This window comes from Trifolium pratense, linkage group LG1, assembly GCF_020283565.1.
Source record: "Trifolium pratense cultivar HEN17-A07 linkage group LG1, ARS_RC_1.1, whole genome shotgun sequence".
Taxonomy (NCBI): Eukaryota; Viridiplantae; Streptophyta; class Magnoliopsida; order Fabales; family Fabaceae; genus Trifolium; species Trifolium pratense.
In genome coordinates, this window is record NC_060059.1 from 53,354,614 (window position 1) to 53,369,890 (window position 15,277).

Consider the following 15,277-nt stretch of genomic DNA (forward strand, 5'->3'; position numbering starts at 1 on the left):
TTGTGTTAGTGTTTAGGTATCGTGGGTTAGGTTTTGTCCCTTGTATGCGACATGCGTGTAAATGATGTCGATACTAGTTTCTTCTTTTGGGAAGAATATGTTTAGAGACGATAGAACCGTTAGGTGTGAGCACCAGAAGTTCTAGTGGGAGAGTACGAGTGAGTTTGAGATAAGTGGGGGAGAAGGTTATATCCCTCCGAGATGTTTCGAACGTGAGAAGATGGATGAGTAGAGATGTTCTTGAAGCGGAATATTCAGGAAGTGGTGACGTTGTTCGAAGTGGAATGGATGAGAACAACAAGTTGTGAGAAACTATTAGAAGAGGAGTTGTCGGACCAAGTGTTTCGCCGTGAGGCGTTAGTGAGATTGGTTAAGTGAGATGAAGAGTATTCGGAATGATTGGAGGTCGTGTGTTGCACTAAAAGTATGGAGGCGTGTTGTGTGGACCAAAGTTGAAGTACCTATTCGATTAGTAGGAGTCGAATATGTAGAAAAGGAAGTGATTAAGATTCTTGAGGAGGTGATGATTTGAAGTAAGTTGTCATCCAAGTGGATCGGATGTTGTACCGGATTCTTGAGTAAGAAGATTTACGTGAGTCGTGCATATGGTAGTATGTGGAATTGGTTGAACAATTTGGAATTCTAAGTCTAGTGTGTGAAGTGATTTTCAGAAGAGATTTGAGAAGCTTAGAGAAAGAGATGTGAAGATTAGTGAACTGTTGGTGTTAATTAATCAAGGAAGAGAAGTAGGTTTTAAAGTAGATGAGAATGGAATTGAGAAATATCATAATAGGATTGGTATGTTGTTGAATCGTTGGAAGTAAGGATTGTATAAGTAGTCGAGTTTATTCGAAGATGGAAGTAGGATAACGATTCGAAAGATTTTGTGAGAGGCTTGCCGAAGAAAGGGTAATTGGATTTGGATAATGACCGGACAATTTGTGTCACATGTTGAACGAGAAAGTGTTGAGAATGAGTAATAGGAGGTCATGTTGGAAGTGACTTGTGTTAGGTGGGAGTTTGTGAAAAGGATTACCGCACATGTGAGTAGATGTTGTGTTTGAGCACATATAGTAAGGGGTTGAAGGTGATGCCTAAGGTAAGTGTCGGAGTGCATTTTGTAGTGCCCAAAAGATAAGAGTGAGTAAGTATTTGCTAAGGAATTTGGATTCATGGAATGGAAGAGTCGGTAGAGACTAGTTTTGTTAGATGCATCGTGGATGTTGATGAGGTAAGGTCACAATTGGTGACAATGAAGTAAAAGATTTTAAATTGTTTAATCATGGATGATGAAACGGTAGTGACTTGGTGCATAACTTAAAATGTATTTGGACGAGAATTTTGGAAATTTTCTAGAGATGTCATATTGGGATTAGACAAGGAGTCATGAGTAAGAATACTACGACAAAGGTTGATTAGAATTTAATGGATAGAATTACATCGTATGGCGAATATTTGAAGCTTTGTAGATTAAATTCAAGAGTTTGATTTTGGTATCGAATGTACTAAGGGAGAGTTTAAAGATAGCTGTCCATAGAGAGATGATGATTGGTAGAGATCGGAGGTGAATAAGAAACCGATGAGTGAATAAACGGAGAAGAGTGTGCTTGTTGCAATGCAAGATGATGAGGAACATGGATTGGTGGAGCGTGAGCAAACTGAAGATGTCGTTTGGAATCAACGAGATAGAAGTTATGATTGTTTGGAGAACCAATTTTAGGCAGTGGTCTAATTTGGAAGTAGCGAATTTCTAAAAGATTAAGAAGTGGTATTGGAAATTGTTTGTGTTAAGGAATGCAAAGGTTGGTTAAGAGATTACTTGGGAATAGAATAGTCTAACGAGATTCGACTCAATGATTGGAGATATGTTAGAAAAGGAATTTGACGGTTAGAGACGGTAGTTTTTAGCATGTGTCGAGGAAGATTTGAGAATGTTGGTCATCAAGTGATCGTTGGAATTGAATTATCGAGTGATATGTTTGGAATGAGATTCGAATATGAATAAGTGGTGTAGCACAGTTAAGTGATTCATGAGGGAATCAAAGATTTATGAGAATTATGGAGTTGTGGAAGTATCTTTCGGAGAGTGTTTGGTTGGTTGTACCTGTTTTGGGGCAGAGTTGTGAGTACCGTAGAATGTGAGTCTGTGGATGTTTCGTGCGAAGTTGACGTTTTAGCGGTTTGATAAGAATGGTTTATGCCGATATCATGATTGTTGACTATCTATCGACAAATTGAGGAACTGGCCGTCCTTGATCTCTTGTTGATAAATGGACAAAAATTGTGTTGGATGGGATAAACTAATTTTGTCAAACTTGGTAATGTGTAGCGTTTTGAGCGTTTCGTTGGAGAGTCGGATACAGGAGTTATCCGGAGTTGTTTTAGTAGCGTAATTTTCGAGGGCGAAAATCTTCTAAGTAGGGGAGAGTTGTAACGACCCAAATTTATTATTCACTATTTAAGTGTTTAATTATTTGGTGATGTGGTTTTTAAGTAAGATAGTAACTTTATGTTATTTATCGAGAGTTTTAGTTAACGCACGAGTTAGTGAGAGTTAACGCGAGTTGGGCCAAGTTAGTGGGCTTGAGGCCCAATGGGCCTTGCTTCATGGTGGGGGGCGCCCATATGGCCAAGGATAGGGAGAGAAATATCATTTATTTCTCTTTTGTTCTTGAAGTGTAGAGAGAAGGGAGAGCAAGAGGAGCTAGGGCAAGAGCTTGGAGGAGGGATTCGAGGAGCAATCTTCGAGAGCTTCGTCGTGTTTTCTTCGAATCCAGGTAAGAGAGTAGATTTCATATTCGTGGGTGACTCAAGGAAGGGGAGAATGTCGATTTCTCCTCACCCGAACTTCCTCCACCCCATTTTCGTTTTAGTTTGGATGGATTTTCTTAATGGAAATCGATTCTAAGGTTCATAACATGTTTAACATGCTCTTATCATGATGTATGAACGAATCTAATAGTTAAAAACGAGATTTATGAAGGATTAAACTCAAGAACTTTGTGTTCTTGAGTGTTTTGAGTAAAAGTGTTCAATCTTTACTTTTTCGATGTTTATGATGTAGATCGGTGAAATGAATTGTCCTTTTGTGTTTAGATATGCTTGTTGTACATGAATATAAACTTATTTGAGGTTTATAACATAAAAAATGGGATTTTGGGTGATTTTGAGTGGAAAATCATTTTCTGAAAACTCAAGAACAGATGTTCTTCTGGTGTGGTTCGCTATCTGCTCGCTACAGCGAACACGCTCGCTAACAGCTCGCCAGTTGAGGTGTTGGCTCTGTTTCCGTTCGCTACATGCTCGCTATAGCGAACATGTTCGCCAGTTGCTCGCTACCTGCTCGCTATAGCGAACATGCTCGCCAGATGCTCGCTACCTGCTCGCTAATTGGATTTTGGCTCTGCGTCTGTTCGCTACCTGCTCGCTATAGCGAACAGCACTGTGACAGCAACTTTTTGATAATTGTTTTAAGTGCAATTAGGCACTTGTAACATGGATTTAGGGTATTCTAACATACAATTAGGTGTTTATAACCATGATTAATTGTATTGTGATGATAGTTGTTGATTATATGTGTGGAATATAATTGTTGTTGATTGTGTTGATGATGTTTGTTAAAATGTCAAAGAAGTATATTAAGGTGTTAATTAACTTAATAAAGAAGTATATCGAATTATGTTATTCGATAAAGAAGGATATTAAGGTATAGTGTTATCTTAATAAAGAAGTAATGTTGGATAGTGTTCCACATTAGTAAATGAAGAGCTTAATGCTAATTAAAATGATTGTGAGTGAATTCATGAAAAACATATACATGCATTCATGAATATATGTGATATTGGATATTCCAATAAAGAAGGATATCGGATTATATTTATCCGATAAAGAAGGATATTAGAGGTGAGATACTCTAATAAAGAAGATGGTACCACATGCATTAGAGGTGTCTAGAGGACATAGCATGAATGTGAAGCATTAGATTGCATTAGGGATTATGTGTGCATTTTATGATAAATAATGTTTGACACGTACTTGGTAAATGTTGATTGTTAATCCGTATGTGAGGAGCAGAGTCCGTCATGACTATAAAATGAACAACGCAGGGTCCGTCATGACCATAATCTGAACAATGTATTTGTGGTGTTAGATTACATTAGGAACTTTATGTATATCCCTATTTGTAATTGAGTTATGTGATAATTGTTGATGTTTTGGTATTGTCCGAGACGACGTGAAACTATATGTTTGGTGTATTTTGTGAATGATTGATTATGTGATAGATGAAGTATATGCATGATATATGAATATGCATGAATGATGGTGATGTATATGTATAATGTATGATTATGCATGTTTTTATGAAGAAGTGTTTAAGTACCATTTACTTACACTTATATTTTGAGTATGTTGTCTAACTCTCTTTTATGTGTTATGTGCTGGACCGTTGGGGGTCCAGATTTTACAGGATTTTGTGGTATTCGATGTCGAGTCGTCGGTGAAGCTCCGCTCTGATTGTGACACGGGAAAGGGTTTTATATTGTATATAAAGTCTCCTTATCTAGGTTGTTTTGTATAGCTAATAAATACATTAGTTGATTTAACATTTGTATAAACAAGTATTTTTACTAATTAACTACATTAGTATTATTTTGGTAGAGGAGTGTAATACTCGAACCGATATTCAATAAATTAAATGTGATTTTCCGTTGCGTATTTTGAAAAAGATTTTACTAAAGGTAGAAATATATAAATAATGGGTTTGGGTGTTACACTTTAAGTGCCCTTGTTGTGCTTTAGGTGCATCTGACAGCCCTGTTTTATCTTGTTATGCATTTTCGGACGCTTTTGGGACACCATAATGTATCTAATGGAATAAGATCATTTAGGAATGAAAAATATAGTTGTTAGCTTAATAAATTGCATAGGTTGGGTAGGGAAAACAAACAGAATACTATGAACTAGATGTATTATAAGTTAATTCAGGATAGGTAAGAATATTGACAGTTGATCTTGAAATGTAGTGGACTTTGGATCACAAGCATTGGTTTTCCAATGCTAAATGTTTATAATGAATAAAATGTTAAGTTGTGGTCTATAAGGCACCGGAAAGACTTCTTTATGTAGGGGTTGGAGCTGGATTGAGATTCTATATAGAATTTCACGCAACGATAAGATGAGGTATGACCGTATGCTTTAGCCTTGATATGATAGGGAATTTAGCCGGGTATGCACAGTGCAAGAGGTTTGGTTTGCGACGGTGAGGGTGCTTCCTCCAATATCTTGCCATTGATTTATGGTGGCATCCGGATGCTGTTTTGCAAGTTGGGTGTTAGCGTCGGAATCATAAAACATATGATATTAAATTAATTTAATCTGCGGTAATAGTAAATCTTGTTATCAATTAATTGATTTTGAATTAGAAATTACTATTTTTAGTTGGAAAAAAATTGTAAAACCTCTCGAAGAAGAATGAAAGAAGTTGGAGTTAATTAAGCAAGCATATTCAGTTTTTCGATTTCATTGTTGAGAAAAATAGATTTTTGAGTTTGAATAGATTGAGTAAGGAATATAGGTAGATTTTTGCAAATTTTAGTCAATTAACCCTTGTGACGTGTATCCTAATCAATTATCCGATTTGATTTGGCGCCATGTTGACAGGTGTCACGTATGCAGTTAACGAATACATCATCAAAATAGATGGAGTAAACAAAGCAGATGTCAATTTGATTAATGTTTTATAATTTCAGGAGTTATTTGCCTATTTCCAAATTTTAGAGGTATTTAACGAATTTTGAAATTTCAGTGGGGCATTGACATTTCACTCAAATAAATACAAATTTCTTAAACAACAAAAGTTCAATATAAATATAAAGAAAATCATTATTTTAAGCTCATTTTTTATGGAGGAATTTTTTATTATGTTCTAAACATATATGTGAAAAATCATTAAAAAATACATGTATGTTAACTAAATAATAAGGACTAAAACTGAGTCTCTCTTTTGCTTTTTTCTTAATTCATCCATTAGAGAGGGGTGATTTTGGATCAATTTTGATCTAGAATCACCCCTCTTTATCGTTTTTTATTTCTTTTTCAATTAAATAAGTGGTTACACATAATTTTAGTTTTTATTTGAGTTTTTCCTTTGTGATTTTTTTTCTTTGGTGTTGTTTGATCCCGTCTTAGTGCGGAGTTTGTTTGTAATCACGTCTTTGTGCGGTGTTGTTATCCCGTCGTCGTACGGTGTTTGTTTTGTTTAGATTTGTAGATTCGCCTCGATCCAAATTCAATGAGTTTAGAGTCATCAACGTTGCAGATCAGGAGGCATGACTATTCTGGACACTTGAATCTTGTTATATCAATTGTAGGCTTTGTCATATTTGTAGACATTAAGCCGTTTTATGCTATTAACTCGGATACTGCGAGATTGTTCGCAAATTCATCCTTTTTAGTTTTTAATGAAATTGAATATGTAATCGTTTCAATTGATGTATTCTATTAATTTGAATGAATGAATACAGTTGTTTTTAGTAAAAAAAGAAGGACTAAAACTGAGTGGTTGAAAATAAAACTATAATAAAACTTAAGTACTAATCTTATAATGTCACCATTTTTGCACAGACCCAAAACATATCGACCTTTAATAATAAATGCATAATTATAAGAACAATTTCACAGTTTAATAAAGTCATAAACTCAATTTGATGATATAATTGACCTCCGAATTAGATTAAACGATTCAATGTATACGGGTGGTGCAAAAGAAAAAGTACATACCTTTTTAAGATACACAATCTCAGAGACTTATTTAAATACCCTACAAATTTGATGTTTTCTCTCCCCACCTCATACCCCCAATTATCAAATTTTGCCCTTACAGAAAAATTCGGTTCGCAGAAACCAAATTTTTACTAGTGCAAATTCAGAGTAAATTTCGGTTTTTAGAAACCGAAATTTGTTTTCTAGGCAAAAAAAAACTTCGATTTCTACGAACCAAAGTTTTTTCAATGGCAAAATTGAAAATTCAAGGAGGATAAAAAATTCACGGGGGTTGGGAAGAGAAAACATCTACAAATTTAGGGAGTAGTTTAAGGAAATTGAAACAATAGATGTCCGACTATCTTGCCCAGAAAGGATTTAATTATGGGCCTATAGTTATGTACTGGGCTAATAATATAGAAATATGACGGGCCATTTATTTATCGGGCCGTTTATGAGATACAAACATTGAAACCTGGCAATGACACTAACAATAAATTGTAGATATAGTAGTAATTTAAGATATTGAAAATGATTCTTATTCATTTACCTTTTTCTTTTTTAAATGATTAATATTAATATGTTAATGGTTAATTTTTTTTTTGTGAGAATCAAATTTAGATAAGACTTTATCACTTTACTTTTAATTTTTTCATCTTAACCACCAAATAAATCTCATAACTCTACATGTAATTATGGGTCTGATTGTTTTGGCTTTTTTCAAAAATAGGTTTTATAGTGTTACATAATTTTATGTAAAAAAAATTTACAAAGAATTTTTTTATAAAAGCTTCAAATGAAAATTTGGTTTGAATAGTTATTCTTAAAATGTTATTTTAGGTATTTCATCATTTTATTGAAATTTTGTTGGATATCAAAATTTCAAAAAATCACTTAATTTTGAAGTTGTTTCAATAGATTTTCATAAAAATAATTTTTGAAATACAACTTTTTGAAAAAAATTGCGATTTTGACTATGTTTTGATCTTCAATAATGTATATCAAATTTAGTGTTTTAATTTAGAAAAAACGAATATAATTTTTTTTATAATATTTTAAAAAATGGTGTTATAAAATCTATTTTAAGTTTAAAAGAAAAATTCCATTTTTTTAAAGCTGAAACAAACAGGTCATGTATATATGTTATGTTGGTTTTTGACATTAAATGGATTAGCTTTATTCATCCATAAGACATTTTTCGTTCAAGTATATTTCAAGTTCAGACTTACCATCATTTAAGATATGTTGTATCTTTTCTTGACGGTATTCCTAAAACCCTAGAGGAGGAAGCTGTTTTTATTTGATGTTACTTGTTTTTGAACATTTCTTTTGCATTTGAGAGACACTAAGTTTATATTCCTTATTTTTTTGCTTTCCTTTATAAAATTCATCCGTCCAGACGAAACTTATTTTTAAAATTTTTATTTCACAAAAATAAATAATTTCTTTTTAATTTTGGCATCCGATGAGCTAACTCAATACGAACTAAAAAGACCCGATTATTGTTTACTGTATTTTTTTCTAAAACTCGACCCATCTTAAATGGAGGGAGTATTTTAATAACTTTGGTCACCGATGTCTAACTACGTATATACTCTATCTGTCTCAAAATATAAGTAAAAATGAGTCAAAAAAATTTGATGTATTTAATTAAAGATTTGGTTCAAATACAATCACTTTTATAAACTTACTTTTATTTATATTTTGGGACAGTTTATATTTTGGGACAGAGAGAGGAACAACTGCCACTTTATCAATTCAACCTACTTTATCAATTCAACCTATATAATGGAAAAAAAATCATATAAAAGGGTCCTTGTTAAGGAGGGTCATGGTTGTAGGACTCACAGTCCCCCTTCTTAAAAAAGTATAAACGATAGAACCACCCACTCCTTCCCCTCCCTTCCTTTCTCTTATCTATTTATTTATTTTTTATTTTCTAATTTTTCTATTTCCTTCTCCACCCTGGCATCCTCGTCCGTACTCTGTCTTTTTCCATTTCCATTGGCTACCTTCCAAACCGGTCATCATCCTCACACGTGCTTTCACTCCTAAAGCACCTTCACACGTGCCACCCCTTCACCCATACAATTTAACTACAACAACACCCTTTTGTGGTGGTGCAACAAATAAAAAGCCACAAAGAAACCAAGAATTATAGTTCTTTTCATAAATTCATAAAGCATAAATTTTTCTTGCACCTTAAAGTCATGAAGTACATGAGTTCTTAGTTGTTTTTCTTTTTTTTTTCCTTTTTTTTATTATTTATATTTTGTAACATCATTATTTTCCCCGAAATCTAAATCCATATTTAGATCTTCATATGTTAGGTGTTTTTTAATTTTAATTATTTCAAACTATATTGTTATTTGTGAGCTAAATATCTATTGCACTGATGAGGATCCGAAAGAGGAAAATACCTTTCTCTCTTTTACCGGTGACTTTATCAGATCCCAACATGATCAACCGGTCACCGGTGGTGGTGCAACTCAACGATGATACAACCACTTCACCAAATCTTTCTTGCACTCATGACATGGCTACTGCACTATTATCACTCTCAGATCATCCTCAGCCGTCTGATCAATCACTCCCACCGATCGGGAAACCAACCAACGGCTGTGATGATCCCATAAGGCAGCACAATAAGCAAGATGTTTTGGTCAGTGAATAAATATTATTATTTCACTTGAATAATTTCAATTTTTGGTTTTTATTTTATTTTTTTGGGCATTTTGTTTGTTAATTAGTGCACTTTTGTCCAGCCTTTTAGAATGGGTCGGATTGGTGTTATAATTATTTTATTTTTTTTATTTTATTTCACATTCATAAACAGGTAACATTTGTAACCAACCATATTATTAATTTTAGTGGATCCTATGTGTTTTTATTTATTTATTTATTTTGTGTGTGTGTGTTTGATATGCAGGAAGAAGATGGGAGAGGGCAAGTTAAGGAAGAGGGGCATAAGGGTAATGATACCAGGTAAGAATGAAAAATAAAAATCATGAATTTTATTAAAAATAAAATAATGTCATGAAATTATTATTCCTCCATGAAATCTCATATAGTGTAATATGAAAAAAAGATGAAAACATATATGGAGACCCATAACATGATTTAACCTGTACAAAAAAGAAATTATTTTAAAATTATTTTTTATTTTTATTTTTATTTAGATAAATATTTTTTATAAAATAATGTAGCACAAAAGAGTGTTTTAATTATTACACCCTCTTATCTAAACCGATCGTTTTTTTAATCAAAACTAGCTACCTACCATTTTGCCCTTGAGCTGCACAAACAGGTAGATGATCAAATGCTAGCTGGTCCCCCATTTACATCACATCTTCTTTCATAATATTATTGCATTCTTTCTCTTCTTGGTCTTCTTTTTTTCCCATCTTTTTCTATTTCATCTTAATATTTATGTTGAAATTAAATATGTGATATATATGTTTGTGGTTGTGATTCTTTTTGGGGTCCATTTTTTTTTTTTTGTAGGAAAGGTAGCAACTTGGGTGCACAAATTTCAACCGAGGTTTTCTCACCTTCAAGCTCTTCTAGTTATAAACAAGGTAACAATTTTTTTGAATGTGGTATATATATTGAAACTATTGCATGGATAGGTTAATTACATTTGTTATTGAGAGTACTATTATTATATATATGCTAGATTGGAAATGCAATGAGGGAGAGAAAACTTTTCCTCTAAAGAAACGGAGAGGGAGCTTTGCGAATAGCAATGATGATGACAATAATAGTAAGATGAGGAAGACGAAGAAGAAATGTTATGATAGTTACGATTTTGATGAAGAAAACGAAGATACTAAAGAAGTGGTTAGAGAAACAAAACAAAAGAAGGTAAGCGGTGCACTTTTTCAGTTAATTCTAACTTTTTTAGTGAATATGGGTTTGAGTATCCGTTGTATTATGATATTTTGTATTTCTAAAAAAAGAAGGTAAGAGGTGGTGCACTTATGGAAGGTTCGCGGTGCAGTCGCGTTAATGGAAGAGGATGGAGGTGTTGTCAACCAACACTAGTTGGTTATTCACTATGTGAACATCATTTGGGGAAAGGAAGATTGAGAAGCATGGCAAGTGTAAGAAATAAGTCTCTTGCTGCTTCAACAAGTTCTAAGAACCATATGCCAATTTGTCAAAATGAGTCTCCACCTATCGAAAAACAAACCGAGTTTGATAGCAAAGACAATGATGAGAAGAAGCCATCGACAATCGGGAAGAAGAGGATGAAGCTTGGATTGGTGAAAGCACGATCGATGAGTAGTTTGTTGGGACAAACAAACAATGATCTTGCCGTAGTTGAGAATAACAAGAGTGCAAGTCCAACTTCTTAATAACTTATTTGCATGTGTTTTCTATGATATCGTTTTCTTTGTTCATATTTTGTGAAGATTTTGTTTGTGTTGTAATTTTCTTGCCGGGAGATTATTATTAAATTTATGACATTGGACTTAGAATTGCATTCTTTGATTTTGAAGTAGAATGCAATATTTATATAGCTATACTTGATTAAATTATGTATCAATCGGGGTATATACCTAAGTTGACTCGATTATGATGAAGGTGTCTTCTTTGACTAAACAAACAAATGCATTCTTTATCACGTGATTTACATTGTTATCAACAAAACATAGGTTGGCAAATAAACTAATTCATTAAGTTAAGCTTTAGGTGGTTCTTAATTCACTTAGTATCTGTATATATGGATTAATAGTCAACTCTCTTCAATATGTGCTTACTTGTATGATACTAGATGAGTGTATGCTATTTGGCACACCTCGTGTTGTGCTTTTATCACTAAAACTATTTTTGCAGTTCTTTTATTAGAGAAAAGGTCAACTACTTTTTTTTTCAAAAGCAAAAGTGAAATTTATTGATAGTGAAAATAAGTATAAGTAGTATTAAATTTTAAGGTTGAAACAAAATACAAGTGATACTAAGCATTAGTCAAAAAATAAAATTGATACGAACATAGGTGCTTGCAGTTTGGTTTGGATCGATTATGAGACAAAAAGTCATCCAATCCAAAAAGAAAATAACATGCGGTTTGGTTCGGTTTTTGGATGACTAAAAAAAATATCCAATCTAATCCAATTCTATGCGGTTACTTTGGTTTGATTGGTTCGATTTTATTCGGTTTTTAAATAAAAAAACATAAATACTTGTAATATAAAAAAAAATCGGAGGTATTCGTATGGATTTTTATGCGGATTTTGCACTTAGGACTCGTTTCCTGCGGATCTAGCGTTCTTAGGAAAATCCTTAGGTATTTCCAAGTAAGTCACTTCTCTATGCTTCAATAAGCTCTCTTCTCTCTACGATTTGAACGTTCATTCGTCACTTCTCCATGCTTCAATAAAGTCACTTCTCTCTGCGATTTTGTAAGCTTTGAGTTCATATATGAGCTTTTCTTTGTGATTTTGTAAGCATTTTGAGTTCATCTTTTATTCTGATTCATTCTTATTTTCTTTGTATTCTACTTGATTGAAATGGAAAATTATGAAATAGATCCTAATTGTGTTTGATTGAAAAATTAGGTCTAAGTATGAAATAGATCCCAATTCTGTGCATTTCTGATTCTTTTTTTTGTTTGTTTGTTCGTTATCTTTGAGAAATTAGGTCTAAGTAAGGTGCCTATGAAATTCTTTTTGATACTCTTATTGGAGACGCTGTTAGTTAAGAAGATGAAATCATTATATGTCCCGGTCAGAGACAAGAATTCAGTTTTAGGGGGGACTGACTTTAAAAATATAAGTAAATTTTATTTTTTGAAAACACAATGTATACAAAAAGTTATAAGATAAATATAAAGTTAATATTGTAAATCTGCATTTTATGGACCATATTTGTTAAGTCGAGCTTTTTGGCATCTCTATTTTCATATTTAATGAGATTTTGGTCTTAGATCATGCACTTTGCCATAAAAATTGCAAGTTTTTGCATCAAAGAGGTAAATTCTGGTCTCAAAAGATATATTTTGTCTCCGTAAAAAAAAGATATATTTTGTCATTAAATTCAATATTAGGACAATAAATCACTTTTTTAGTACAAATAATACCATTTTTAGTTGGAAAAACATACGTAGAGATCAAATTTACACCAATGAAAAAATAGAGCCAAAAAGTTAAATTAAAAAAGATCGCCACTTTCATGAATTTAGTAAAAGAGGGGCAACAAAAGTGAAATTGAACAATAATATAATAACATATTGATATAATTATAACCGATACGAAATTTACAAAATCCACCGTTGGATTGATAATTTATATCATATAGATCATCCATGTCAAATTTTAAAGAAATTTAAAATCATATGATATGTCATTGAGATCCATCAAAATTAACGGTATTTAATAAAAACGCATAAACCGTTAATCTTGACAGGTCTCAATGACATATCATATGATTTCCAATTTCTTTAAAATTTGTCATGGATGATCTATATGATATAAACTATCAATCCAACGATGGATTTTGTAAAATTCGCATTCGTTATAATGATATCATGAACTTAGTGCACCATGAAAGACATGTGCATTTGTGCATGTTAGAATTGGCCAACATATTTGATATAAAAAAAAAAAAATATTTATGGAGACCTTATTTATTGGTCTCTCCAAATAACCTATAGAAAATAAGGCTAATGCCACGGTGGACCACCTTTACAAGTGGTCCACCGTGGACAAGTGATCTACGGAATATGAATTTTACGAAATTCACTGTTGGATTGAAAGTTTATATCGTATAGATCATCCATAAATTTTTTAAAATTTTTTAAAAATCATTTAATATGTTATTGAGACCCATCAAAATTTACGTTATTTAATAAACCATTAATCTTGATGTGTCTCAATAACATATCAAATAATTTTCAAAAAAATTTAAAAAATTTATGGATGATCTATGCGATATAAACTTTCAATCCAATAGTGAATTTCGTAAAATTCATATTCCGTATATCACTTGTCCACGGTGGACCACTTGTGAAGGTGGTCCATCGTAGCATTAGCCTAGAAAATAATGTCAAATCAACATTAGCCCCTTTTTATTTCTTCATTCATTGTAACTATTTTTTTTAACTATCAATATCCGGTCTACTAGACCGTCTAATTAATCTATTTCGGGGTCAGTTATGATAATAAGTGATTTCAGCCCCCTTTCAATCGTATTTGTGGAAGATCGAACCGTGATCCTCCTTATCAAGTTCATCGTCAATCACCACTAAATCAACTAACGATTGGTCATTATAATTATTTTCATTCATTGTAATTACTATTTATCGATCCTAATTTCCTATTTTCTGTAAAACATATCAGCTCTTGTAACCTTGATACATGTCTATTGTAAACTTGACCATATCAAATAAAGTAACAGTTTAGTATAACTATTTTTACGGTGTATGTGATTGATCAATAATATCACAATCGCTCCGGTGAAAAATTAATTAAAATATAGTAAGAATGCAAGAGCCTAAGCTTATATATATATATATATGAATTTAATTTATATGCACCGTCGGTCTAAAGATATTTTGCACATGCGTCCAATAATATACAGACACATCATGTATGGTCATTAAAAACACATGATGTGTCACATTCATTAAATGATGTGGCAACGCGTCATTGGATGTATGTGCAAAAAAAAATTACACCGACGGTGCATAACAATTAAACTCTATATATATATATATATGTGTGTGTGATTTTGCTAATACACACCTACTTGAAAATTAGGAGTATATTAGCTAGCATCCTTACACTTTTCCATTTTGACACAAATATACACTTTTTTTTTTGGAACAATTACAAGTGAAGGGTATACTTGTAATATTATTTGATTAATTTTTTTTATTTAAATATTTCTAAATTCTTCACTGTTTGTCGTCTTTCTTCCCCATTTTTATTTTTGTTCTCTGATTTTTTTTTTGTCCTATATTTTGTACCGATTTGCATCATGGTGGATTTTACTCCATTTTACATGGAGATCTTGTGATATTTGACAATTGCATTTTAATTTCATATATAAGATTACATTTCAATTGTGTTTTTATCCAATGGAAATGCTTCCCAAACTTTAATTGCCCATCAAAATAAGACTTTATAATTCATTTAAACTTAGATAGAAGCCAGTTTAAAAAGGTCAGACGTCAAAATACTCAAACGGAGGTGCCATAAATTTGGTCAGCCGGAGATCGGTTCAGGCTACAGCATAACGATGGTCATGGTTTGGAAAGAGAAGCTCACAAGTCACAATCAGCTTTCTAACATCTTTATTTATTTTAATTTTAAATATTTTAATGTAAAATAACCTGACAAAAGCAAAGGAAAAGTTAATTACTATGTTACCCATTATGCCAAGCTAGTTTGCAAGAAAAAGGCAAGGACTTTGCTGTCTAAATTGAAAAGGTGTAGGATGCTAATATACTCCTTCTAATTTTCAAGCAGGTGTGTATTAGCAATATATATAGTCGGGATCAAATGATACCAAC

At 32.4% G+C, this 15,277-nt stretch overlaps 1 protein-coding gene across 2 annotated transcripts; it reads left to right on the forward strand.

Moving 5' to 3' along the window:
• The first annotated feature begins 8,595 nt into the window (after window positions 1-8,595).
• LOC123902359 lies at window positions 8,596-11,311 on the forward strand. 2 transcript variants are annotated; one of them, XM_045952058.1, is made up of 5 exons: window positions 8,596-9,424; window positions 9,692-9,747; window positions 10,267-10,340; window positions 10,439-10,626; window positions 10,722-11,311. In XM_045952058.1, the coding sequence occupies exons 1-5, from the start codon at window positions 9,158-9,160 to the stop codon at window positions 11,118-11,120; spliced, it is 984 nt and encodes a 327-aa protein (XP_045808014.1). In that variant the 5' UTR covers window positions 8,596-9,157; the 3' UTR covers window positions 11,121-11,311. The 2 variants fall into 2 exon arrangements, with proteins under 2 accessions (XP_045808014.1, XP_045808016.1); XM_045952060.1 differs by having other exon boundaries at window positions 8,608-9,424; window positions 10,725-11,311.
• The last annotated feature ends 3,966 nt before the right edge of the window (window positions 11,312-15,277 follow it).

What these genes read in the sequence shown, in the direction of transcription:
- LOC123902359 (XM_045952058.1), top strand. Translation starts at nt 9,158, where the DNA reads ATGAGGATCCGAAAGAGGAAAATACCTTTCTCTCTTTTACCGGTGACT. An exon ending in ACAATAAGCAAGATGTTTTG is followed by an intron (nt 9,425 to 9,691) that starts GTCAGTGAATAA and finishes TTTGATATGCAG; the next exon opens with GAAGAAGATGGGAGAGGGCA. An exon ending in CATAAGGGTAATGATACCAG is followed by an intron (nt 9,748 to 10,266) that starts GTAAGAATGAAA and finishes TTTTTTTTGTAG; the next exon opens with GAAAGGTAGCAACTTGGGTG.